The 22,700-nt window shown below is 48.7% G+C and overlaps 1 protein-coding gene across 2 annotated transcripts in view; it reads right to left on the reverse strand.

Annotated features, from left to right (window-relative positions):
* Positions 1 to 22,700, reverse strand: part of SLC24A4 (solute carrier family 24 (sodium/potassium/calcium exchanger), member 4) — a 232,186-nt gene that overhangs the window by 62,359 nt on the left and 147,127 nt on the right. For both annotated transcript variants that reach the window (XM_006879111.1, XM_006879112.1), the window contains exons 3-7: positions 11,868 to 11,944; positions 8,212 to 8,286; positions 7,134 to 7,218; positions 4,830 to 4,933; positions 3,677 to 3,751 (exon numbers count right to left, since the gene is read on the reverse strand). In XM_006879111.1, coding sequence (XP_006879173.1) covers positions 3,677 to 3,751; positions 4,830 to 4,933; positions 7,134 to 7,218; positions 8,212 to 8,286; positions 11,868 to 11,944 — 416 coding nt within the window. The remainder of the gene's footprint in view (positions 1 to 3,676; positions 3,752 to 4,829; positions 4,934 to 7,133; positions 7,219 to 8,211; positions 8,287 to 11,867; positions 11,945 to 22,700) is intronic.

Consider the following 22,700-nt stretch of genomic DNA (forward strand, 5'->3'; position numbering starts at 1 on the left):
GCTCTGAAAACCTCCTAGAGGGTCAGTTCTGATTCAGTGGCATATAACACAACAACATATGTCTATATCATGCACGCGCGCGCGTGTGTGTGTGTGTGTGTGTATGTGTGTCTGGATGTATGTGCACACATGTAAGTTGTCCACAGAACACTGTGAAGAATGGGAATTCCATAACATTTCATTGTGTTCACATAGCACCAAGCACAGACTAAGTGGTGGTCGTTCAAACAGGACAAAGGGACACTACGTGGCTTAGAATCAGGAAAGGTGTGTGTCAGTGTTGAATCCTGTCACCACACCAATTTAAAGGATGAGCAAATAATCCAAGGGGCTGAACTATATGAAGAACAACTCAGCATCAGGATTAGAGGAAGTGATTCACTAACACCCTGTAACCTGCAGATCAAGGACTTTGCTTGCTGAAAGGGAAGAGGGTTTGAAATACTGACAAAGCGGATAATCTACAGCCTTTCGAGTGAATTTCACCTCAACAGAAAGAAAACAAAAATCCTCACAGCTGGACCAATCAGAAAGCTAACAGAGGAAAGACTGAAGTTGTTAAGGATTTCTGTTTACTTGGATCCACAATGAATGTCCGAGGAAGCAGCAGTAAAGAAATCCAAGGACGTACTTACATTGGGCAAATCTTCAACAAAAGGCTTCTCTAAAGTCTTAAAATGTAAAGAAGTCACTTTGAGGAATAAGGAGTGCTTGACCCAAGCTGTGGAGTTTTCTATAGCCTTATTGTTGTTGTGTATTTTGAGCAGGAATCGACTCGTAGCTGACCCGCTGGTGGGTTTTCAGAGGCAGTTAATCACATGAAAGGAGACTGCCCATCCTCCTCCTGCAGAGCGGCTGGTGGCCTCAAACCCTGTGCCTTTGGGATTGCAGTGCAGCTTCTTGCCACTAGGCCACCAGAGCTCACCTTCTATAGTCTTATATGCATATAAAAACTGAGCAATGAATAAAAATTGATGCCTTTCAATTATGATGTTGGTGATGAATATTGACCATACAGATTGCCAGAATACCAAAAAACCTGTCTGGGAAGAATGTTCCTTAGAATTGAGAAGGATGAAACTTCTGTCACGCACATAGGGCATTGTCATTGTAAGTGGCCAGTCCCAGGAGCAGTACGTAATGTCTGCTGGAGTAGAGAGTCAGTGGAAAAGGGGAAGACCCTCAAGGAGACGGACCAACACAGAGTCTGCAACATGGGGTCAAAAACATTAACATTTGCAAACATGGTCCAGGAGTGGCCAGGGTTTTGTTCTGTTGAGTGAAGCATCAAAATTAGAATTGGCTTAATGGCATCTGGTAACACCAATGACATGTGTGCATACAGGTGTGCCACATGGATGTCATTTTCTTACAAGTAAAAGAAGACTCTTTAGAGAGTCCGAGGGCAGAGGGTCAGCTTGGATGGTCAGAAGGGCATTCAGGGGTGGTGTGGTAAGGGGGACAGCCCCGGCTTCCTAAGGGCCAATGACAACAAGGTCAGTCACCACGGGCAGCATTTCCCACGTGGGGCACAAATGACTGCTGGTCCTGTGGTTTACGTGAGGGCTCCTCCAACCCACCCCTACCCAGTCCAGTGTGGAGCAGAAGTGAGCGGCTGTGGCTGGTGTTAAGTGTGAATGGTTAAGTGCTCAGTTAATGGCTGAAGGGTTGGAAGTTCGAGTACACTGAGAGGCACCTCAGGCAAAGGGCTGGGGAATCTACTTCCAAAATGATGGCAGCCATTTAAAACCCTGTGGGACAGTTCTACCCTGAAGCCTTTGGGTCTCTGTGAGTTGGAATCACAGAATCACCGAAGCTGCCTTTGGAAACCTTCAAGAAGCTCCATCCCTGACTTCTTTCTTTAAATTTCCTTCCTTATTTCCTTCCTTCCTTCCTTCCTTCCTTCCTTCCTTCCTTCCTTCCTTCCTTCCTTCTTCCTTCTTCCTTCCTTCTTCCTTCCTTCTTCCTTCCCTTCCCTTCCCTTCCCTTCCCTTCCCTTCCCTTCCTTCATTCCCTCCCTCTCTCCCCTCCTCCGCCCCCCTCGTAGGAGCTACAAGACTTCTCCCCAGTCCGGCCCCGGGAGGGACCACAGAACTAAGAGCAGGAATTGAAAGCAAGAGGGAGGACAGGGGTGGAACTGACCTAAAGGCAAGTGGGTTAGTGGGGAGAGCTCCTAGCATGCAGACAGGGTGAAGACCAGAAATAGTAGACTGGCCGGAACCCCGTGAAGCCGATCTGCCCTGGACCGTTCTCCCACACTGGGTTCAAGAACCCTGCTAAACACGTCAGTGAGCGACCACCAATGAGGTGAGCCTACCACTCAAGTCGGTTTGACAAATATTGAGCAAGTTGGTGAAATTTTAATAAATTCTTAATATTCTATGAATTGGATTGTGATCTTCAAAAATACGCACTGAAGTCCTATCATTCCCCATGCCCAAGAATGTGATCCTGTGAGAAACAGGGGGTTCTCTTTGTGTTAATGAATCATACTTAAGTAGGGTGAGGGCTAACCTCATCCCTTAGGGGTTACAAAGAGAGGAACAGACGATACACATGGTGGGAAACAGACGGACGGATATCAAGGAATACTGGGGGAAGGTCAAAGACACTTTCAGGCTAGTGAGTTTGGTTAAGAGCGAGCGGAATTCTCATCTCAGGGCCTTCTCCTCCTCTCTCTGAGGTAAGGTGGCTTTAGTGCAACAAGCCGTCTTATGAGAGGTCACGGGACAGGGGACAGCCCACTGGACATGAATGCCAACGGCCACACAAGTGATCTAGAAATCAGACCCTCCCCTAGCTGAGATCGAGATGGCCATTTCTGTCTGACACTTTGACAGTCACCAAGATTCTGAGCCAGCGGACCCAGTTCAGTCACTGACATATCCTTGACCCACAGTCAGTGGGAGACAAGGAGTGTTTGTGGTTTCAAGCTCTGGGGCTTTGGGGGAATCTTACACAGCAGTGGGTAACCCACCCAGGCTGTCGAGCTGCAGGGGGATGTATCACACAGCAGATACTTAGTACAGGTGCCATGACTGGCACAGCTCCGGAGGGCTGAGACACTCAAGGGTCTGTTCTATGTACCCTGTGTGTCTCTACCCTCTGGAGTGTATTCTGTCCCAGCTGCCGCACTAACATCCCACGTGGACTGAAACTGTCCCCAGCGGCTGGGATGCAGAGTTAGGAGTTAGTGTCACACACATCACTGTCACGGGTCATGATGTCCCCCCATCCATGGGGGGCTGTAGGGAAGCAGGATTGCTGCCTCTACACCAGCAGACCCCAGGCAGCCCTGACTCAGCTCCTCTGCCCTTTCTCCTTTCCCACCCTCTTCCTCTGACCACTTGGAGCTGTGCACCCTTTCTGCTCTACAGTGCGTTGGAAGACTGGAAGCCTAGGCTTGTGCCCCTGAGTCAGTGGACTTCCGGACAGCATGGAACGACCTCTCTCTAAGAGGCAGAGCACCTAAGGCCAGTAGGCTGACAAGTGCCTTGGTGCTTGTAGATCTTTTTGCTTACAAGATGATTCACGGGGCCACTCTGCTTCAAGGGTTGGGGAGGAGACTTTTGGGAGAGGAGGCAGGGTGAGGGGACAGTTCAGTGCATGCAGGCCCAGGGCGCGATCTCGGGGTCTGATGGGAATAGGACAGAGCACCGGGGCAGGGTTGACTCACTGCAATGAGCACGACCACGGAGAGTGTGTAGTACACGGAGTCCCGGCACACGGCCCACCACGTCAGGCGCACTACCTGTGGGCACAGGAGACAGGTGGGGCACAGCCGTGGAAAACTCCCTCCTCCCGAACCCCCAGGGTGCACAGGTGCAGGGAGGCACCCGGAGCTCTCCTGACTGCCACCATGCTCCCTCACTCTCTGGTTTTCTTCAACTTGTTAACTGTGATTTGGTTCAAAGTCTACACAATAGATTCGTTTTTCCATTCAATTATTCACATACACTTTGGTCCATGATAATGACTGTTCTCTCCTTGAATATCAGCACTCGACCCACTCTGTCCCTGGGTTTCCCACCCTGAGTCATCCTTCTTCCCTGCCTTCTGGGTATTGTTTGGGGACAAGGGCTACCATTTTTTGGTCTCACATGATTTACTCCCTCTCCTATTGGGAGAACAGAACAGATCAAGTACTGCTCTTAATGATGGCTGAGCAGGCCACTCCTCACACGACAGAAGCTGCCCACTGACGTGGAGAAGCGTGCCACTTGCTCTCCCCACCTGATGCTGGCACCTTCTGAAGGTAACTCTACCTCCCTGAGCTGCCAGTCTAACACTCCCTGTGTCTCCATAAACCGGGAAACATTTCACATTTCCTGCTGGGAGGCCAGCGCCAGGCCCGAGACAGTTCCTGAATCTAGCCCAGGGTCAAGGAGCTCTGTTGGTATAGACCCCATAGGGTCACGGTAAGTAAAGGGCCACACCTCTCCAGCAGGGAGAATTCACCAGCGGCTCCGGGGGAGAAAGATGGGCAAGCTCTTCCCCTGAGATTCACAGCCAGGAAACCCACCAGGGGATCGGTGATGAGTCAGCCCTAACTTGGCAGCCAGGAACTGAACTCTTCAGCCCCGGGTCAGAGGTCCAGGAGGGACTTGTTAAATATTTACTGCGGTGGAAAAAACTCTCACTGGTAAGAGAGCAGGCACTGTTCTAGCCTGTCAGGCCCCCAGAATGCTGCCGTTGAAAGGAAATCGGAACGTGGGAAAAGGCTAAACAAGGGACAGCGTGCTGTGAGACACTGCTGACTGTCCTCCCTCGCATCGAGGTCCCACAACAACTCACTAAGGGCTCACCGGACCGGAGAAGGGGCCACTCACCTGTCCTGCGAACAGTCCACAGACGCCAATGATACACAGGATGTTGAACACAGCCGAGCCCACGATGGTCCCGACCCCGACGTCTCCGTGGGTGATGAATACACCTGGAAGCAAGAACACATGCCCCAGGCTGCCGTGAGGGTGTGCCCCTGTGTGAGAGGTGAGGGGTCTTACACTACAGGCCACCTACGATGTTTATCAGTGAGAAGAGCAAAACCAGGACATCCTCATGGAACATCCTCATCACCCTCCTGACTTTTCAAAAGAAACTTTATTGAGATATGATTTACATCGTACAACATCTGTCCATTTAATGTACACATTTTAGTGGCGGTGGGGGTGGGTGTGTGTGTGTGTTGGTTTTTTTGTGTGTGCATAGTCAGCCAGTCCCTGGGTTAGGGAGAGAACTGTTTAAAAGGGATATATGAGTGGGTATTATTGTCATGACAGGAGTCCAGAATGATGGCTGCACAGTGCAGTAGACTTGGGGGGAGGGACTGTATAGCAATGAAAGAGTTTTTCTTTTTCTTTTCAAGGAGAAAAGGGAGTTGGGGGGAGGGGGACAGGGAGAAAAGTGCAACAATGAGTGACTGGAAACCCTAAGACTCTGTAAACCGTCATTAAAATTAATAAAAACAAAACAAAACAAAACAAAATCCTTTTCTAGCTAAGTCTTCAAGGATTTATAGATAATCTGGAACAGGAGCACACAGTTTTTATGTCAATGTTAGTAGTCAAATGACATAGTGCACGGGTAAATCTGACATCAAGGATCTCTTTACATTTCTCAAAAGCAAGGATGTCAGTTTAAAGACCAAGGTGCGCCTGACCTTGCTACTATATTTTTCAGTTGCTTCGTGTGCCATGGGAAAGCTGGACAATGAAAAAAGAAGAAGCTGACGTGTTTGGACTGTGGTGTTGATGAGGAGTACTGAGTATACAGGCTGGTGAAAGCACAAACAGGTATGTCTTGGAAGAAGGGTAGGCAGAGTGACCCTTAAAGCAAGGATGGTGAAGACTTCTCACATACTTCAGGCGTATTATCAGGACACACCAGTCCTTGGAGAAGAACATCATGTTGGGTAAAGTGGAGGGTGAGTGACAGAGAGGAAGGGAGGCTGAAGGGTATGGACGGGCACCGTGACTGCCACCATGGGCTTCACAGAGAAGACAGCGCGAAGGCACAGGGTTGGGCAGGGTTTCGCCCTGTTGGACGGGGTGGTCAGTCCAAGTCGGAGTTGACTTGATGATATCAAATAACAGCACATGAAACATTTTCAAAGATTTAAGAGCTTCATATACAGGTGGAGAGAAATGGTTGTTTCAAACTTTCCAAATGACGGCAGATTTACCAAACATTAAAGGGCAGGTAAGCGTCGTCCTCAGGACGGATCTTCGGAAGCCCAGGATGGCCCGTATCCACATAATGGTGAACTATCATCACAATCTCATTTCCCACAATTTTTCTTTTTACTTTTAAAATTTTTTTTATTTTTTCCTAGTCAATTTTTTAATTAATTTTAATGAAAGTTTAAAGAGACTTAGGGTTTCCATTCATTCATTGTTGCACTCTTTTCCCTGCCCTGCCCTCCCCTCCCCCCAATTAGCTCCTCTCTTTGAAAAGTAAAATCCTTTCATTGTTATACAATCCCTCTCCCCAAGTCCACCCCACTATGCAGCCTTCATTCTGGACTCCTGTCATGACAATAATACCTAATTACATATCCCTTTAAAACAGATCTCTCCCTCATCTGTTTCAATGCAGAAAGAGGGAATAAATAAGTATACTCCAATTTATCTTTTTTTTTAAATTTTCTTTGATACTGGTTTGCTTACAAAGTTCATAATCATTGTTTCCACACCCTCCTTCATTCACATTACTACAATCTCATTTTAAAATATTTCTGTGACTCCATGAGAGCTCTGGTGGTCTAGTGGCAAGAAGCTGCACTGCAATCCCAGAGGTACAGGGTTCAAATCCACCAGATGCTCTGCTGGAGAAGGAGGGCAATCTCCTCCTGTACCAGTCAGATTCAATTTGACAGTACACACACACAAATAATAAAATAAACATTTTTAAAATAATTCTGTGACTCCTAAAAGAAACCTCGACCTGTTCTCAGAGCCCCCCTATTCTCTCCCATCCCAAACCCCAGGCAACTACTAATCCACTGTCCATCTCACAACTTTTCCATTTTACAGATGAGAAAACTGAGGCTCACAGCTGACAAGGGCCCCACTGCCTTAGCCATCACACCTGGACTGTCCAGAGATCCTGTGTCTAAGGCCAGGGGGATTTCTTACCAATAATAGACGCAAAGAGCTCTGGCGTTGAGCTCCCCGCAGCCATGAAAGTAGCTCCAGCCACATCTTCACTCAGATGGAGCCTCTGAAAGAGAAGTGACCACCGATGCTCAGGGCAGTGGGCGTGCTGACTGGACAGTGCTGGCGAGAAGGAGCCAAGCACCTTGGCTGGCAGCTTCCTCCCTCCCCCAGTCCCAGGTCCTGGGCACACGCCCTCCTGCCACTCTACTGGACACCCCTGTCCCTCTGCTCAGTCTGCTCCCCAGGCCTCCCACCTCTGCCTGGCCAGTCCTTCAGTTTGGAAGGGTCTTCCCTTTCTCCACCTATTTTCTGTTCACTCTCTGAGTCCTTGACTAAATGGCACATTTAACCCTCCCTGGACATGTCTTGTGTCTTAGTCTCCATCTATCAGAATACAATCATATGAGTGAAGGATTGTGGGATTGTGCTGTCTGGATGGTGAGCCCCTGAGGGCAAGCAGGCCCATGTCTCCGGCAGAGGCTGGCACACATGGGCAGTTCTGAAACACAGGTAGTTCTCCTTCCTTGGTGAGAAGCCTAAGCAGAAGGAAAGGGTAGGCTAGGTCTAGGACACGAAGGGGGCGGGGGGAAACCCTCTAAAAGTCAGGAAGGGAAGAGCATGTGGGCTTGCAAAGGTCAGGACACAGGGAAAACCCTGCCACTCCCACCAGCACCCTCCCCAGGGGAGTCCTCGAGTGGCTAGGATCCCTGATGTCACCTGCCACCTGCAGCCGGCTCCAGGGAGCTCTCCAGTCCAGCAGCAGGCCTGGCTGGGCTCCTGACTGCTGTACGTGCCAGCAGCCTAGAGTTCTGGGTCTAGAGTTCTGGTTATGAATTTATCACTGAGCATTGTTCAAGTACTAGGAAGAGATGTCATTTGACACCCCCACCCCCCACTTCAGAGTGAGGCCTCCACTGAACAGACTCAACAGTCCCAGTGTGAGAATGTGACACCAGGCCCCTCCTCCACTCCCCTCCTGCTGCCTTCTGAGTCCATCTCACACATCCCACAGGCCCCCAACTTCCCCTTGAGGTCCCACCATGACCCTCCCAGGTACCTCACAGATCTTCTCCAGAGATGGGACAAAGAAGTCATCACACACGATGGCCAAGGCGTAGAACATGTACAGCGCCTGAGGAGAGACAGGAAGAGGGAGTGTGTGTGTGTGTTTGTGTGTGTGTGCACAGGCTGACAGACATCGGGGTGTGGAGGAGAATCCCAGGCTTGCTCCTTCACCCCCTCATTGAAAGAGGTACACACTGGGGGCCAGAGAGGACCTATGTATGACTCACTGGGCGGCAGAGGGGCCTAAAGCTCAGAGGGCCCTTAGCTGGGGCACTTTCACTAACACTCTTCTGTGCTCGATCCTTACAGAGCAGCTCCTCCAGGCCGAAGAGAAGCCCCTTTGAAAGATGAGAACCAAGAAGGAAGGTTCGTCTCATTCAGAAGTGGACGGGAAGAGGCCAAGATGGCGCCACCTGCCCAGTGCCCGAGCCAGAGCCTAAGCCACTGCCCCAGCCTTTCCTGAGAAACACACTCACATCCTAGAGCTGCTGAGAGAACTAACTCTGAAGCTTGAGCCTTTTCTGCTTCAAGGAAGGAATCAGCAATTTTATTTTCTGAGAAGGACTGGATGGATAGTTAATGTTTTGGTCTTTGTGGGTTATGAGTCCCCTGGGTAACCACTCTGCTGAATACGGCAGGGTTCCAATAAAACTTTATTTATAAACATAAGTAGTAAGCTGGATTTGGTGTTCCAGGGAGATGACCCTTGTTCTACTGTGTTCCCACAAAATTCCTATGGAACTCACTCTCGGGTTCAGGAAAAATGAGAGTATCTCAGCAATGCCAAGATTTTCATGAGGCAGGACCACAGTGTTAAAGAAGCAATTAGCTCAACTCATAGCCACTTCCCCAAAGAGGAAGGTGCATTGGACTAGAGAAAACCAGAAAGGTAACAACTCTATTCTAGAAATAATTTACAGTCCAGTCATTCACAATTTGCCTGCAACTCACATTCCAACATTCGCTTTCTTTAGTGGTTTAGCCTATTAATGAAAACCTCACGCATTCATTATTCCCTGGTTGTTACCATGCAAGGATCCCAGATTTCCTTTTTTTAATTATCTCGTAAATACTCATATATGACTGGGTTTAAAGACACAAACACAAGGCTGAGTAGTTGGTGAAGCTGATGAGGAGGGAAATCTACCATGATTGATGCAAAAGAGGCAAGCAATGCCGGGCCCCCTTCACTTCTTCATGCAAGGGAATGGGGAGCAGGTCCTGCTGGCATAGTGAGTAACAAGCTGCACTGCTCACCAAAGGGTCAGAAGTTTGACTCCTCCAGCTGCTCTGAGGGAGAAAGATGGACAGACAGTTCCCACAAAGCCATCAGCCTCAAAAATTTGATGGAAGGGTTCCTATCAGTCAGCATCACCTTAAAGGTACATTAAGGTTTGGGCACATTGCTTTCTGAAGGGTCAGGGGTGGGTCCTTTCAGCTTGCAGGCCTATGATCTCTGTTTAACTACTCACCTTGACCCCCGATGCACAAAAATAGTGCTATGGATTGAATTTGTTGGCATTCTAAACCCCCATACTTGTGATGATAGATCTATTTGGAAATTTAGGTGTAGGGAGGCCTTTCATTAAGGTCTTTTAATCAATGTGCTCAGATCAAGAGTGGAAGGAGTCCCAAACCTAATGGTTTCTGAATGACAAAGATAGTAGACAGGCCCAGAGATACACACAGGGATACAGTCACTTCCAGGAACAGCACCAATCACCAACACACACCAGCAACCAGAGACAGTCACAGAGGCAGTGACACAGCTGATAACCTGACATTAACTTTGAGCCTCCCCGACTGTGAGAAAGTCAGCTTCTGTTATTTCAAGTCACCCATCAGTGGTGTCCTGCTCTTTATACGCTCGACTGTTACCACCACACAAAGCAACCAAGACAACAGCCAAAGACAATGCAGAAGTGAATGGGTGTTAGCCGTGTCCTAATAAAACTTTATTTAGAGAAACAAGCAGTGGGCCAGATTTGGCTGTGAAATGGACTTTGCTGAGTCCTATCATAGAAGAGCCCCCCCCCCTTTTTATTTTTAACCTATACTTTAGGTTGGAACTCATGTTTCTTTTTGGTGAACTGCTACTTTTTTTTTAATTATTATTAAATTTTATTAGTTTCAATGAACATTCACAGGGATTCTGGGCTTTCACTCCTTCATTGCCGCACCATTCTCTCCACCCTCCTCCCCAGTTTGTTCTTCTTCCCCACCATTTGAATGTCTGTTTTAATTGTCCAATTGCCACAGTGCTTGTTAAAGTCAGTTCTGATTAATCTCCTTTGTCGGTGTGTCCTTTGCCATTCCCTATCACTCCTCCCTGAGAGAGACTTCACCCTGAGTCATAAGGAAAAGCGGATGGCGTATTCTCTTAGCTACTTCCTGCTGAAAAGGGACGCTGTGGGTTTCAGGGTGAAGATCTTCTCTCACTACTCTAAAGGGCCCCTTTGGCAGTAGGAAACACATAGACTATTATGGAGATTGATTTTGGAATTTAGATGCACTCTTATTGATTGTGCTTGGCCGTACATGTTCATATCCTTGAAGATGTATCATGGGGGTGTTATAACCTAGAAGACACAAATTTGACTAACAAGTTATAAGTACATGAGTCAAAAATTATGGAAAAGTAAAAGAAAGGATTCTTTCATTGTTTTACAAACCCTCCCCCAGGTTCCTTCCACCATGTAGCCCTCGCTCTAGACTCCTGTGATGACAGAAGTACCTAGTCATATATCTCTTTTAAACAGTTTTCTCCCTCCTCTGTTTCAGCGCAGTATACATTATTGAACCCATCTTACTCAGTCTCTCCCCAACCCCAAGGACAGTCCTATTCTACAACAGTTGTTGAACTGCTACTTGAATGCCACCATTTGTCACTGAAGCCTGTCTAAATTTGGAGAGAAATCTGTGAAGAAGTTCTTCAAAGTTTTAAATAAGCCAAGGTATTTTAAAGAAAGACCCTCTATGAAATGGGCTGGTACCATAGCTGCAACAATGGATGGGCCTAGCATGGCAGACTGTAAGGATGGTGCAGGAGCAGGCAGGGTGTCCTACTCTATGACTGTATTGTCGCTATGTGTTACAGCCGACTCAATGGTGGTTCACAACACGGGTTTGTAGATATGGTAACAACTGGGTGGGGAGAAGTCATGAATCAATAATTGCAAATATGTATAAACACTCATTTGATGCTTCACGGCGTCTGATACACTTGACTTGCACGCATTTGTATTTACACCTGTGGCCTGGGTGCCATCACTCGTAGCTGATCGAGTAAAAAATGAGGCACGCTGTGCTGCAGCCTCAAAGGTGTGTGGTTCAAATCCACTAGATGCTTTGCTGGAGAAGGGGGGCAAAGTCCTCCTGTACCAGTCGGATCTGATTCAACAACACACACACACACACACACACACACACTTACACTTAAAAAAAGAGACACAAAAAGACTTAGATTTTTTCCTTGGTTGAGTGTGACACGAGGCAGCTCTTAGGTCAGAGACAAGGTCAGTAACCGTCTTCCTCTTGGGGTTGTCCAGAGAGTGAAGCTAGCTCTCCCACACATGACGGCCCCCACAGCAGGCACTCTCAACATCACACGTCTGCAGTTAGTGACACCAACAGGGAGGGGACACTTACACCGAGGATGTGCAGAAGGACGGCTCCATGCTGTCGCTCCCTGTTAGAGAACAGGTCTGTGGGGAACTCGTGAATGGCTGGAAGAGAAGAGAAGGCAGAGCACCAGTTAGCAGGGAGATTCACCCGCTTCCGACTGCCCAGGAGGTGGCCAGCGACTGCTCACCCAGGACTGATCAGGGCTCTGGGGAACGAAGGTGCTGGATCCTGGATTAGCCACAGGTGGGGCAGGGCGAAGCAACCATTTGATGACTTGAACCCACCATTGTTTTGTGGGAACAAAGATGTGGCAATCTTCTGTGAAGGCTAACAGCCTCTGAGACCCCACGGGGCAGCTCCACTCTGTCCAGTGGGGTTGCTAGGAGTTGTAAGTGACTGGAGGACAACGGGTTTGGCTTGGTTAGTTCTATTACTTAGAGTCACTCATGTTTTAGAAAGGCTTTCAAAAAACAACCAAGTATGAGGCACTTTCACACCCACTAAACCAGGATTAATAAACCCACCGCCATGGAGTCCATTCTGACTCCCACAGGCTTCTTAGCTTGTTAATCTTTATGGGAAGCTGCCCATCTTTCTCCCAAGGAGCAGCTGGTGGATTAGAACAGTTGACCTTTTGGTTAACAGGTTAACACACAATGAACTATCCACCAGAACTCCTTCCACGCCTGCTTGTTGCTGTTGGGTGTGTCTTCAAGTCAGTCGACCCTCTAGCAGGTTTTCAGAGGCAGTGAATAGCACGGGAGGAGACTGTCCATCCTTTTCCCATGAAGCAGCTGGTCCCAAATGGTCGGCTTTTGATGGGCTGGTTACTTTGCCCGCCTTTACTCTTCCTGTGTCATGTAGACACTAGTTAATTCCTTACTTTTCAAGGACAGACAAGGCTTTACCCGGGGCACTCGTGTTTGCCCTAAGCTAAGAATTTTTATGGCCCGCTTCTGCCTCTAGTGTTAATGGGGGTTTATAAAAAATGGGGTTTCTGCTGTCCCTTCACAACAAGGCAGTAACAAATGTTGGTGAGGGCGTGGAGAAACTGAAAGTCTCACATATTGGAAGTGGGAAGTATGTACGATGGTACAGCCCTTTGAAAACCAGTTTGACAGGTCTGCAAAAGATTACATACAGAGTGACCGTATAACCCAGAGGTGAAAGCACATGTCCACACAAAAGTATGAATACACATGCTCATGGCAGCATTACTCTCCACAGTCAAAAGCAGAAGCAAGCCAAAGGAATAAACAAAATGTGGTAGATATACACAACAACTGGAACCAGTCATAAAGAAAAAGGATGAAGTCCTGATACGTCCTACGACATTAGGATGAATGACAGAAGTCATTCACAAAGCTTGTTTATTAAAGGGTTTCCTTTCCAGAAAATGTCATGAACATGAAAAATCAATCAAGACGGAAGGTAGATGAGTGATCGTCTCCTCTGTAAATTACAGCCTCTGCAATTCCTCTGGAAGGTCAGCTGTGAACTGGTTCCAGATGGACAGCACACAACACCACTGCTGTCTATGCTCACAGCCCACCCCTGGCCTCATTTGTTCTCAATGCTGATCACTGAGCTTCTCCACCGTCTCTGTCCACAGACTTTGATTTGATTCCTGTGTATTCTATCAGCTAAAGTTCATGCGCACAGTGGCCATTTGTTTTTTTTTAAAGGTGTTTAAATAATAAAAATACGGAAGAATTGATGCTTTTGCACTGTGGTGTTGAGGAGAACATGGAATACACCACGGACTCCCTAAAACACACGCAGATCTGTCTTGGGGGGAGTGCAGCCCGAGTGCTCCGTACAAGCACGGATGACGAGACTTCATCTAATATACCTGTGGGGCGGAGCCAGGTCTTGGAGAAGGACATCACTGGAAAAGTCAAAGGTCAGAGAAAAAAGAGGAGGAATCCCCCGCCAGAGGGACACAATTATACCTTCTAAGGGGCATTCTGATTACGCTTTTCTAAGGCTGACGTGCTTGTTCTCTGGAAGTTCTTGGCTTATTCAATATATTTCTCCACCACCATGATCAAAGTCATCAGCAGGGGCCTAACCATTAACGTCTTTGTGCCTCAATTTCCTCATCCATAAAATAGAGATCTTGTCTTGCTTCTCAAATATTTCAAGTCATGTGGTAACCAGCCTCGAATGAGGCCCCTGACAGCATTTTGAATACACTCTTCCCTCGACACCTCACTGTCCTCATGGGAAACCTCTATCTTGAGCAAAAGGCTATTTTTGTCCAATCAGTGAGGGAACACTGTATGGTTTAAAATGAGAAAAGGTGTATGTCAGAGTTGTATCCTTTCTCCATGGATTCAATCTGTATGCTGAACAAATCATGTGAGAGGCTGGACTCTATAAAGAAGACTGTGGTATCAGGATTGGAGGAAGACTCATCAACAACCTGTGTTGTGCAGATGATACAACTTTGCTAGCCCCAAGTGAGGAGGAGGTGAAAGACTTGTTGCACAAGTTCTAACATGACAGCTTTTAATATGAATTACATCTCAACATCAAGAAAACAAAACTTTAAAAAAACCACCCCCAAACCCAAAACTTCTCACCACTGGACTGACAGGCAATATAAGGAGAGATGGAGAAAAGACTGAATCTGTCAATGACATCATCTTATTTGTATCCACAACCAATGCACTTGTTATCAGAAGTCAGACAATCAGGAGACGTTGCATTGGGAAATGTGCAGTTAGAGACCTCTCCAAATTACTGAGAAGCAACGATGTCAGTTTGAAGACTAAGGTATGCCTGATTCAGGCCATGGTCTTTTCAGTCACTTGCTATGCCTGAGAGCTGTACAATGAATAAGGATGACAGAAGAAGAATAAAGCCCTTGTCTTGTGTTGTGGTGTTGGAGAAGAGTACGGAATATCCTATGCACTGTCAAAAGAACAAACATATGTTTTGAAGAAAAGTGCAGTCAGAATGCTCCTTGGAGGCAAAGATGACAAAGAGGTGTTTCACATACTCTGGGCATGTTGTTAGGAGAGGTGATTTCTTGCAGAATGACATCATGCTTGGAAAGGTGGAGGGTCAGTGGAAGACAGGAAGACCTTCAACTATATGGACTGATACAGTGACTCCTGCAATGGACATGAGTATGTCAGAGTCTGAGGACGGCACAGGACAGGACAGGACGGGACAGGGTTCAGGCTGCTGTTTGCAGGGCTATTATCAGCCGCACTCGACTCCACAGCACCCAACAGCAGTAACTGCTTTTCTCACAAGGAAGCCTGGTGGCACAGTGGGTAAGCTCTGGGCTGCTAACTGAAAGGCTGCAGTCTGAACCCCCCAGTCACTGCATGGGACCCTACTTCTGTCTTGGAAATCCTATGTGGCACTACTAATCTGTCCTCCAGGGTTGCATGAAGGTGGAATCAACCTGATGGCAAAGAGTCGGTGGAATGTTGGTTGAAAGCTCTGGATAAAGACATCTGAGAAGCCAGGGCCCATGAAGGGGTGAGAAACCACTGGGGGCAACTCCTACCCCTGAGAGCGCAGGGACCACTATCTTCACACAAAACTCACCACCTGCCAGTGATGCGTTATGGTAATCTCTTCACACTCACCCAACAGGTGGGAAGCAGGGAAGAAATCCATCCCCACCCACACTGACCCATATGAGTCAAGTAGAATTGTGCACCAGAGGGTTCCAATGGCTGACTTCCCGGAAGTTAACTACCAGGCTTGTCATGTGAGGGGCCTCCAGGCAGACACCGATCACCAAGCTTTCTATTAACAGCTGAACGCGCCAACTTTTTGTGCCGCCCAGGGTGAAAACGACAGACTCATTCCCCAGATGAGAAAGTTAGAATCCCAAGCAGTCTAGGTGCTGGTACCAACTTCCTTCTCTGAGGTGGGTGTCCCTTCTGCAGAGCCACCCAGAGCAGAGGAGCACAGTGACTGGCGGTGGGGTCCGGGTTAAGGTAGATGGAGCAAAACCCAAAGCCACTGTGGGGTGATGGAGATGATGAGGCCAAGAGCTCGGGTTCCGGAGGCCACTAACATGACGAAGATGCTTCCACGGGCAGCTGGAGACACAGACCTCCATGTGATGAGCCCTCTCTTGGCCTCAAGAATGCACCTGCCTGGATGCACAACACCTGATAGGGGCTCCTGTAGTCCAGGAACCCTTGGCACTGGGGGTCCAATGCACTGGGTCCAAGCACCATCCCCGACCCCCTCAAGCAGCTCTGGACAGTATCCACCTCTGCCTTGGGGTCAGTAGGATGCTCAGATGTAATGAAAGATGGAGGAAGACCACCCCTCTTCTGGCCTCTTATTGAAGATGGCAAATACAGAAGGACTTTGCGAGCGGGCTATGTACAGATGAGGCATCCCTGAGAGCCAGCCTGCCAGGCCCCCTGGAGACATGTCCAGGATCCCCTGCTGGCCCCCATCACCGGTCCTCCGCCCTCCAGCTGGACAAGAAGCCTACACCGCCTCATTCCCAGTCTCAGTGCCTGGGACAGGCCTGGCCCAGTGGAGGGTCTTTCAACATCAGTGAATAAACAAGAGGAAATTTAGCAGAAATGAGTGTTTCTATCATCTCGTTCTATGAAGATGCCTTGTTCACCTGGGAGGTCCCTCTGGTAATTAGAATGGCACCTGGTTGGTAGCCAGCCCTCAATAAAGGCTTGTTAAATAAACTCCCAGGACCAAATGCTCCTCTCTGCAAACAGAAATCGGCCTTAAGCTCTGCAAGTGAGGCTTTCTCCCTTATATGGAAGCTTTCCTGTTTTGTTTTTTTAAGATCAGATTCACCCAATGAGACACAGAAAGACGCCAGTTCCCCAGACACCCAGCAAACGCTCCCACTTTAAAACAAGCAGCATTTAATGAAATAGATTTTTTCCCCGTCTCTGCTTCCCCACCCCCACCCTCCCTTCTTGAATAGAACAGCGACTGTCAGTTCAAGGGCATGGATCGGCTTCAAGGTTTATTGGCTCAGGGATAGAGAACAGAGAAGGAAGAGACCCAGCATTCCTGCGGCTGAGATCTTATTTCCAGGAGAAAGGTAGCTGCCCGGGATATTTCAGGGCGGATCATTAGGCTTTGAGGCCATCGGAGACATTTCCTGATTCTCCCAACCACAGTGCTCAGAGCCAGGGCTTCAGCCGCTGCTGAGGATTCTTGGAGAATTAGAATAAAGTGAGGTTCCCGTTCCATTGCCAAGGACATATCACCTGGCCTCCAGCAGGGAGCGGGTAGGTTATAAATGGCTGTGTCCTCGGCACAGGCAAGCTTCTGGTTCGGCTCCCCACCTTGCTCTGCATCCCCATGGCCACGCTGGGAGGCCTGGGAGGAGAACAAAGTCCACCCGTGACCTTCATTCGCCACCAAGGACGCAGGAACCAGTGCAGCTACCAGCTGCTACCCAGGCAAGTCTCCCAGCATATCCCAGCCCACAAGGCAGGCCTTGCAGTCAGAAATGGCCTTGTCCCGCAGATGAGGCCCAGGGGGACGAGCTCAGAGGTTCCTATCAGTGGGAGCTGGCATTCCTTATTCAGGCTCGGCACTGCCTCTGACACCCTGAGAAGTGGACAGAATGGAATTCACACCACAGTGGGAGATGGAAGACCCAGACTGACAGGTGCCTTCCAGGAGACTGGGAGATTCTGGCCCTGTCCCCTCTCGCTTCTTGTCTCTCCACTGACAAACCATTGCCAAAACTGCGAAGTAACCACTGTCAATGAGCCTACTCCGATTTACAGCAACCCTACTGAACAGGATAGAGCAGATCTGTTCCTTACAATTTCTGAGGCTGTGCATAGTATATCACTGCTAACCCAAAGGTCCAAGGTTCAAATCCACTAACCAGAGAAAGATAGGTAGTCTCTTCCCATATGATACTTCTCAGAAACTCAACAGAAGTTTGCAGGGAGTCAGAACAGACCCGCCAGCAGAGGCTTTTCTTGTTTAATCTTTACAAAAACAAAATAGCATATTTGTTTCTCTGAATGGGCAGCTGGGAGTCTGAACCACCAAACTCTCAGCTAGCTGTTGCATGCTTTAAACACTGCACCACCACAAAGACTTGAAAAATAGTCCCTGCTATTGTGACTGTGATAGGGAGCTCTGGTGGCTCAGCACTAAGGAGCTGCACTACCAACCCAAAGGTACAGGGTTCAGGTCCACTAGCTGCTCTGCAGGAGAAAAATGGACAATCTCCTCCTGTGTGATTAAAATGCTTCTAAAAACCCGCTGGAGGGTCAGCTATTAATTGGCCCCACAACTTGATGGTCTATAGCAACAACAAGATCGTGTCTACAAAGTTGATGCAGTTATGCGCTCAACTACTACTGGAAAGACTGACAGATGCAAACAGTTATGCGCTCAACTACTACTGGAAAGACTGACAGTTTGGACTCACCCAGATGCACCGTGGAAGAAAGACCTGGCAATCCGTATCTGAGCACTCGACTCCTGAAAACACCACAGAGCAACACTTCTACTCTGATACACATGGGGTCACGTATAGTCAGAACTGTTATTATACCGCAGCAACTGGTATTAGAAGTCAGGTGCAAGCAGGCAGGGGGCCACTTCAGCCTCTCGAATGATGGCTGGTGGCTGCTCTACCTCCTACTTCAGGAGTCAGATCATCTAGAAACAGGCAGAGGAGGGTCCAGAACACTAAGCAGGCTGACTCCATCCCTCCATCACCCCCCCCCCCCCCCAGCATCTGATCCACTCGGGCTCGCTGACTTCAGAAGCAGAAAACACAGGGTTTCAGGAGGTTTTCTCTGCCCAGCTCACCTATACGACCTTGGACAAGGTGATTAACCTCAGGGCCTGTTTCCTTGTCTCTGCACTGGCTCACCTTCAAACTGCTGACCAGGCTGTCAGGGCAGGGAGCACGGGAGAGGACACAGGCGAGCGCCTGGTTCGGTCAGGCTGCAGCCTGGGGCCTTGGTGGGGAGTTAAGCTCTCATACTCTCTGTAATCATTAAGGAGGCACAGCCCGAAGTGAGTGCTGACTCACGGTGACCCTCCATCGGGTTTCAGAGGCGGTCAGTCTTAATGCGAGGGGTCTGCATGTCTTTTTCCCTCTGAGGTGATTTAGACCCACCCAGTGGCCATGCGAGAGAAAGATCCGGTGATCTGGTACCATACAGATCACAGCTAAGAAGTCCTATGCTATGTTGTGGTTGTGTCACTGAGTTGATTACACACAACAGCCCTGTGAACAGAGATCTGAACGCGCCCGACCCCGTACCGTCCTCATCATCTCTCATATACTTGAGCCCCTTGCTGCAGTCACTGTGTCAATCCATCTTGTTGAGGGCCTTCCTCTCTTTCACTGACCCTGTGGACTCCTCGGCATAGTGTTAGCTGGGCTCAGAGTCCAGACAGGACTGAGCACCCTCTGCAAACAGAGAATTCCGCCCAGCCCCCCGGAGGAGATACCGGACGCCCTCTGCAAACAGAGAATTCTGCCCTGCCTCCCACCAGAGGGGATGCCTTGTCTGAACTTTGGTCTTAGTTTCAAGATTAAACTTACCCCTTGTTTTGTTGGCAACACTTAAGTATAAGGAAGTTATAGTCTCTGGAGATTGGATTTTTTAGGAGGATTGACTTAAACGAAATAAAAACCATAGGGAGACTCAGAAAGGGGCCTTTTCACAGTGCTAAGCTGTGAGAGGACCTCTGCCTCAGTCTTCCCTCTTTTAGAATTCATTTCCCCGTGTCCCTGCCTTCTTTCTGTGTCAGGTTTGCAACACTGATCCTCTATATTTCCAAGCATGACAGTTTTTTTTCCAAGGATGGGCCCCTCCCTCCCAGCCTTTGGGGTAGTTTTGCTCTGTCAGATTCAGTCGGAAACGGACTTTATGGCACCTAACAAAGGCTCCTGGCCAGCCTGCTGTAAGGGTCACTAAGGCAGACACCTCTCTCCGTACAGGGCCATTCCTCGATGCTCCAGCAGACCAACAGACTCAGGTGTGAAAGCGCAAGAGAAGATACTCCGGGTTTAAGGATGAAAAGGGCAAGATTGATTGATGGATTAGTTGGTGGCTGTGAACAAGAAGGCAGCTTAATCCCAAACTCTGAGAAAACCTCCTTTCTCCCTTAGGCTGGCTGGGATCAGGAGCCCTTGGACCACGTTCAAGGACATGATACTTGCATGTCTGAGCGAAGGGTTCTGAGCCGGTTCTGTCTGCTCAAATCCCCAACAGGGAGGAGGCGGGAGCTGCTGGATGGGGCTCCTGGCTTTCAAGGTCGCCTGTAAGCCTTTAAGCCGCAGCATCTGGGGGCGATTCGGGGAGGAGATGGGTCTTCAGATGGAGCTGAGTTTTGGGACCTGTTGCACCCTCGGGGTCCCAACCTTGGTAAGGGGACCTACAAGGTCGGCTGCCTATGACCTCAACAGCCCCTCCTCCCACAGCTTCCCAAATTCTTTCCACTGGGCCCGAGTGCCAGCACTGTTACTCCATGACGCCTGGCTAGGCACATCCTGGACAGAGTCCCCAGACCTTGTCTACTGCAATCACCCACCCTCAGCTATGCACAGGAGGTAGGGGTGGGCCTGGGGGCTGGGTCCTTTCTGCCATCGGCCTTTCACAGTGACAAGAGAGGAGACCTGAAGGTCCTTCTCCAGGGGCAAGTGCTCTGGTCCCCTCTGTCTCTGCAGCTCCTGAGTGTCTGCCATCCCAGGAAGACACCTGGCCTCCAGTTTACAGACCAAATACGTGGTTAATAACATGGTTATTAACATGGTTATTAACATGGTTAATAACACCATGTCAGGAACCCGAAGGCAGAGTCACCCACACGTTTATACTTTCTCCAACAACACAGCTAGTTCTCCAGATGTCATAATTGATTCCAGCGCCGTACCAGTGATGGAGCTCTGGTGGCCCAGTGGTAAAGGTGATGAGCTGCCAACACAAAAGCATGTGGTTTGAATCCACCAGCTGCTCCACAAGATAAAGACGGGCAATCTCCTCCCATGTAATTTACAGCCTCTGAAAACCTGCTGGAGGGTCACCTATGGCTTTCCACCAGATGACACATAACGACAACATACTATCAGGTGACATTCAGTGGTCATGATAAGCTTCTCAATAGCTCATTCTTCCCCTACCCCTCCCACCTCGTTGTGTACCATCAAACAGGATGGGACTGGCACAGGAGGAGATTGCTCCTCCTCCAGCACAGTGTCTGGTGAAATCGAACCACGCACCTTTGAGATTACAGCACAGCTTCTTACCACTAGGCCACCAGAGTCCCCTAATAGCTAGTTCTTGCAAACACACAAGGCTTCTCTTTCTTGTCTGAGTTTGCCAGCTCTCTTGAACCCTGCCCACCACGGAAGACTCTGCCAGTGTTGGAAACACCAGTGGCATCGCTTTTAGCATCATAGCAACATGCGAGCCACCACCATATGACAATCAGACAGAGAAGCAGCAGACTCTCAGGATACGCGCCTGAAACCCTGTGTAGCCTTCAGTGTGCTACGTGGTCAGCCCTGCCCAGTTCTCAGCTAGCTCAGAGGCGCCTAGGAAGACAGGCCTGGCAATCAGCTTCCGAAGGATCCCAGCTTTGGAAACACTATGGAGCAGTAGTTCTATACCGAGACACACATTTTAAGACTGTTCCAATGAGCTCAGCCTGGAAGAATCTCTGAGAGAGGGGCTGGCCAGCCAGTTTTCCTGGCTCCTGCATTCTTGAACCACTTCCCGGCACTGTATGACCACACGCACCAGACCAAGAATTTACAATAGAGAAATCTGTTCCTATTAGAGGCCGAACGTCCTTAAGCCTTTCAATTAGCTGATTATCTTTAAGGAATGTAAACTGTGAACTGAATTTTTCAAAAAGGGGGGAAAAATAAACCCCAATCTCTTCCAAACATGCCATTCTCTCTCTGCTTTCTACCCTCATTAAAAATAAGCCCACATTCTGAGTCCTGGCCGGGTCCTGGAAGGATGAAAGCCAGCCTGGAAGGCGGGGAAAGTCATTTAAATAGCTTCACATTTCTAGCACTTCACTTTATGTAACTGTGTTTTTAGAAACCATCTAAAATGACAGAAAGCCAAAAAGTTGTGATTTTTCTCCTCCTCCCCTCAATTCTACAGATTGAAAGAATTTGACTAAGAATTTTACAGGAAGCTCTGGTGATGCCATCTGTAGAGAGTTGGGCTGCTGACCCAAAAGCAGTGCCTCTCTGGCGGTTCGAATCCACCAGTGGCTCCGTGAAAGAAATACAGGCAATCTGCTCCCACGTGACCCACAATCTCCAAAACCCAATGGAGGATCAGCTACAAATCGGCCCCAGCTCGGTGGCAAGGAGAGAACTTGATACCTTTCACGTCACTGCTTGGAAGGAACATCCAGGTTTTAGAGCATCACTCTAAGGTCCCCAACAGGTGTAAAAATAATTGGATGAAGTCATTACCTTAAGCAGTGTGAAAGCAGTTTAAAATGCGAGCTTGCTTTCAGTACGTTCCAAAAGACAGGAAACTTGTGACGAGAAGACCCCCTACAGATGGAATGTTCTGGCCACATGTAATGACCCTGGACTGGACACTGACTGCTACTGATACAGCGGTTCTCCACCCACTAGGGCAAGTGAAAGGATAAAAATCCCAGGGCAATGTTTCTTAAATCATTCCTGCCCCTCCTACGTGCCCAAAGTATGTGAGATGGAGCTCCAAAATCCTAGCCTCCGAGAAGAAATTTGGTTTCAACCTCTCCAAGACAGACCTATATGTGTTCTTGGCAGTCCATGGTGTGTTCAAGACTCCTCTCCAGCACCACAGCTCAAAGGCATCAATTCTGTCATCCTTAGTCATTGTCCAGCTCTCTGATGCATAACAA

The sequence above is a fragment of the Elephantulus edwardii genome, unplaced genomic scaffold (genome assembly GCF_000299155.1).
Source record: "Elephantulus edwardii isolate Elephantulus edwardi_28Jun2011 unplaced genomic scaffold, EleEdw1.0 scaffold00002, whole genome shotgun sequence".
NCBI classification, from domain to species: Eukaryota; Metazoa; Chordata; class Mammalia; order Macroscelidea; family Macroscelididae; genus Elephantulus; species Elephantulus edwardii.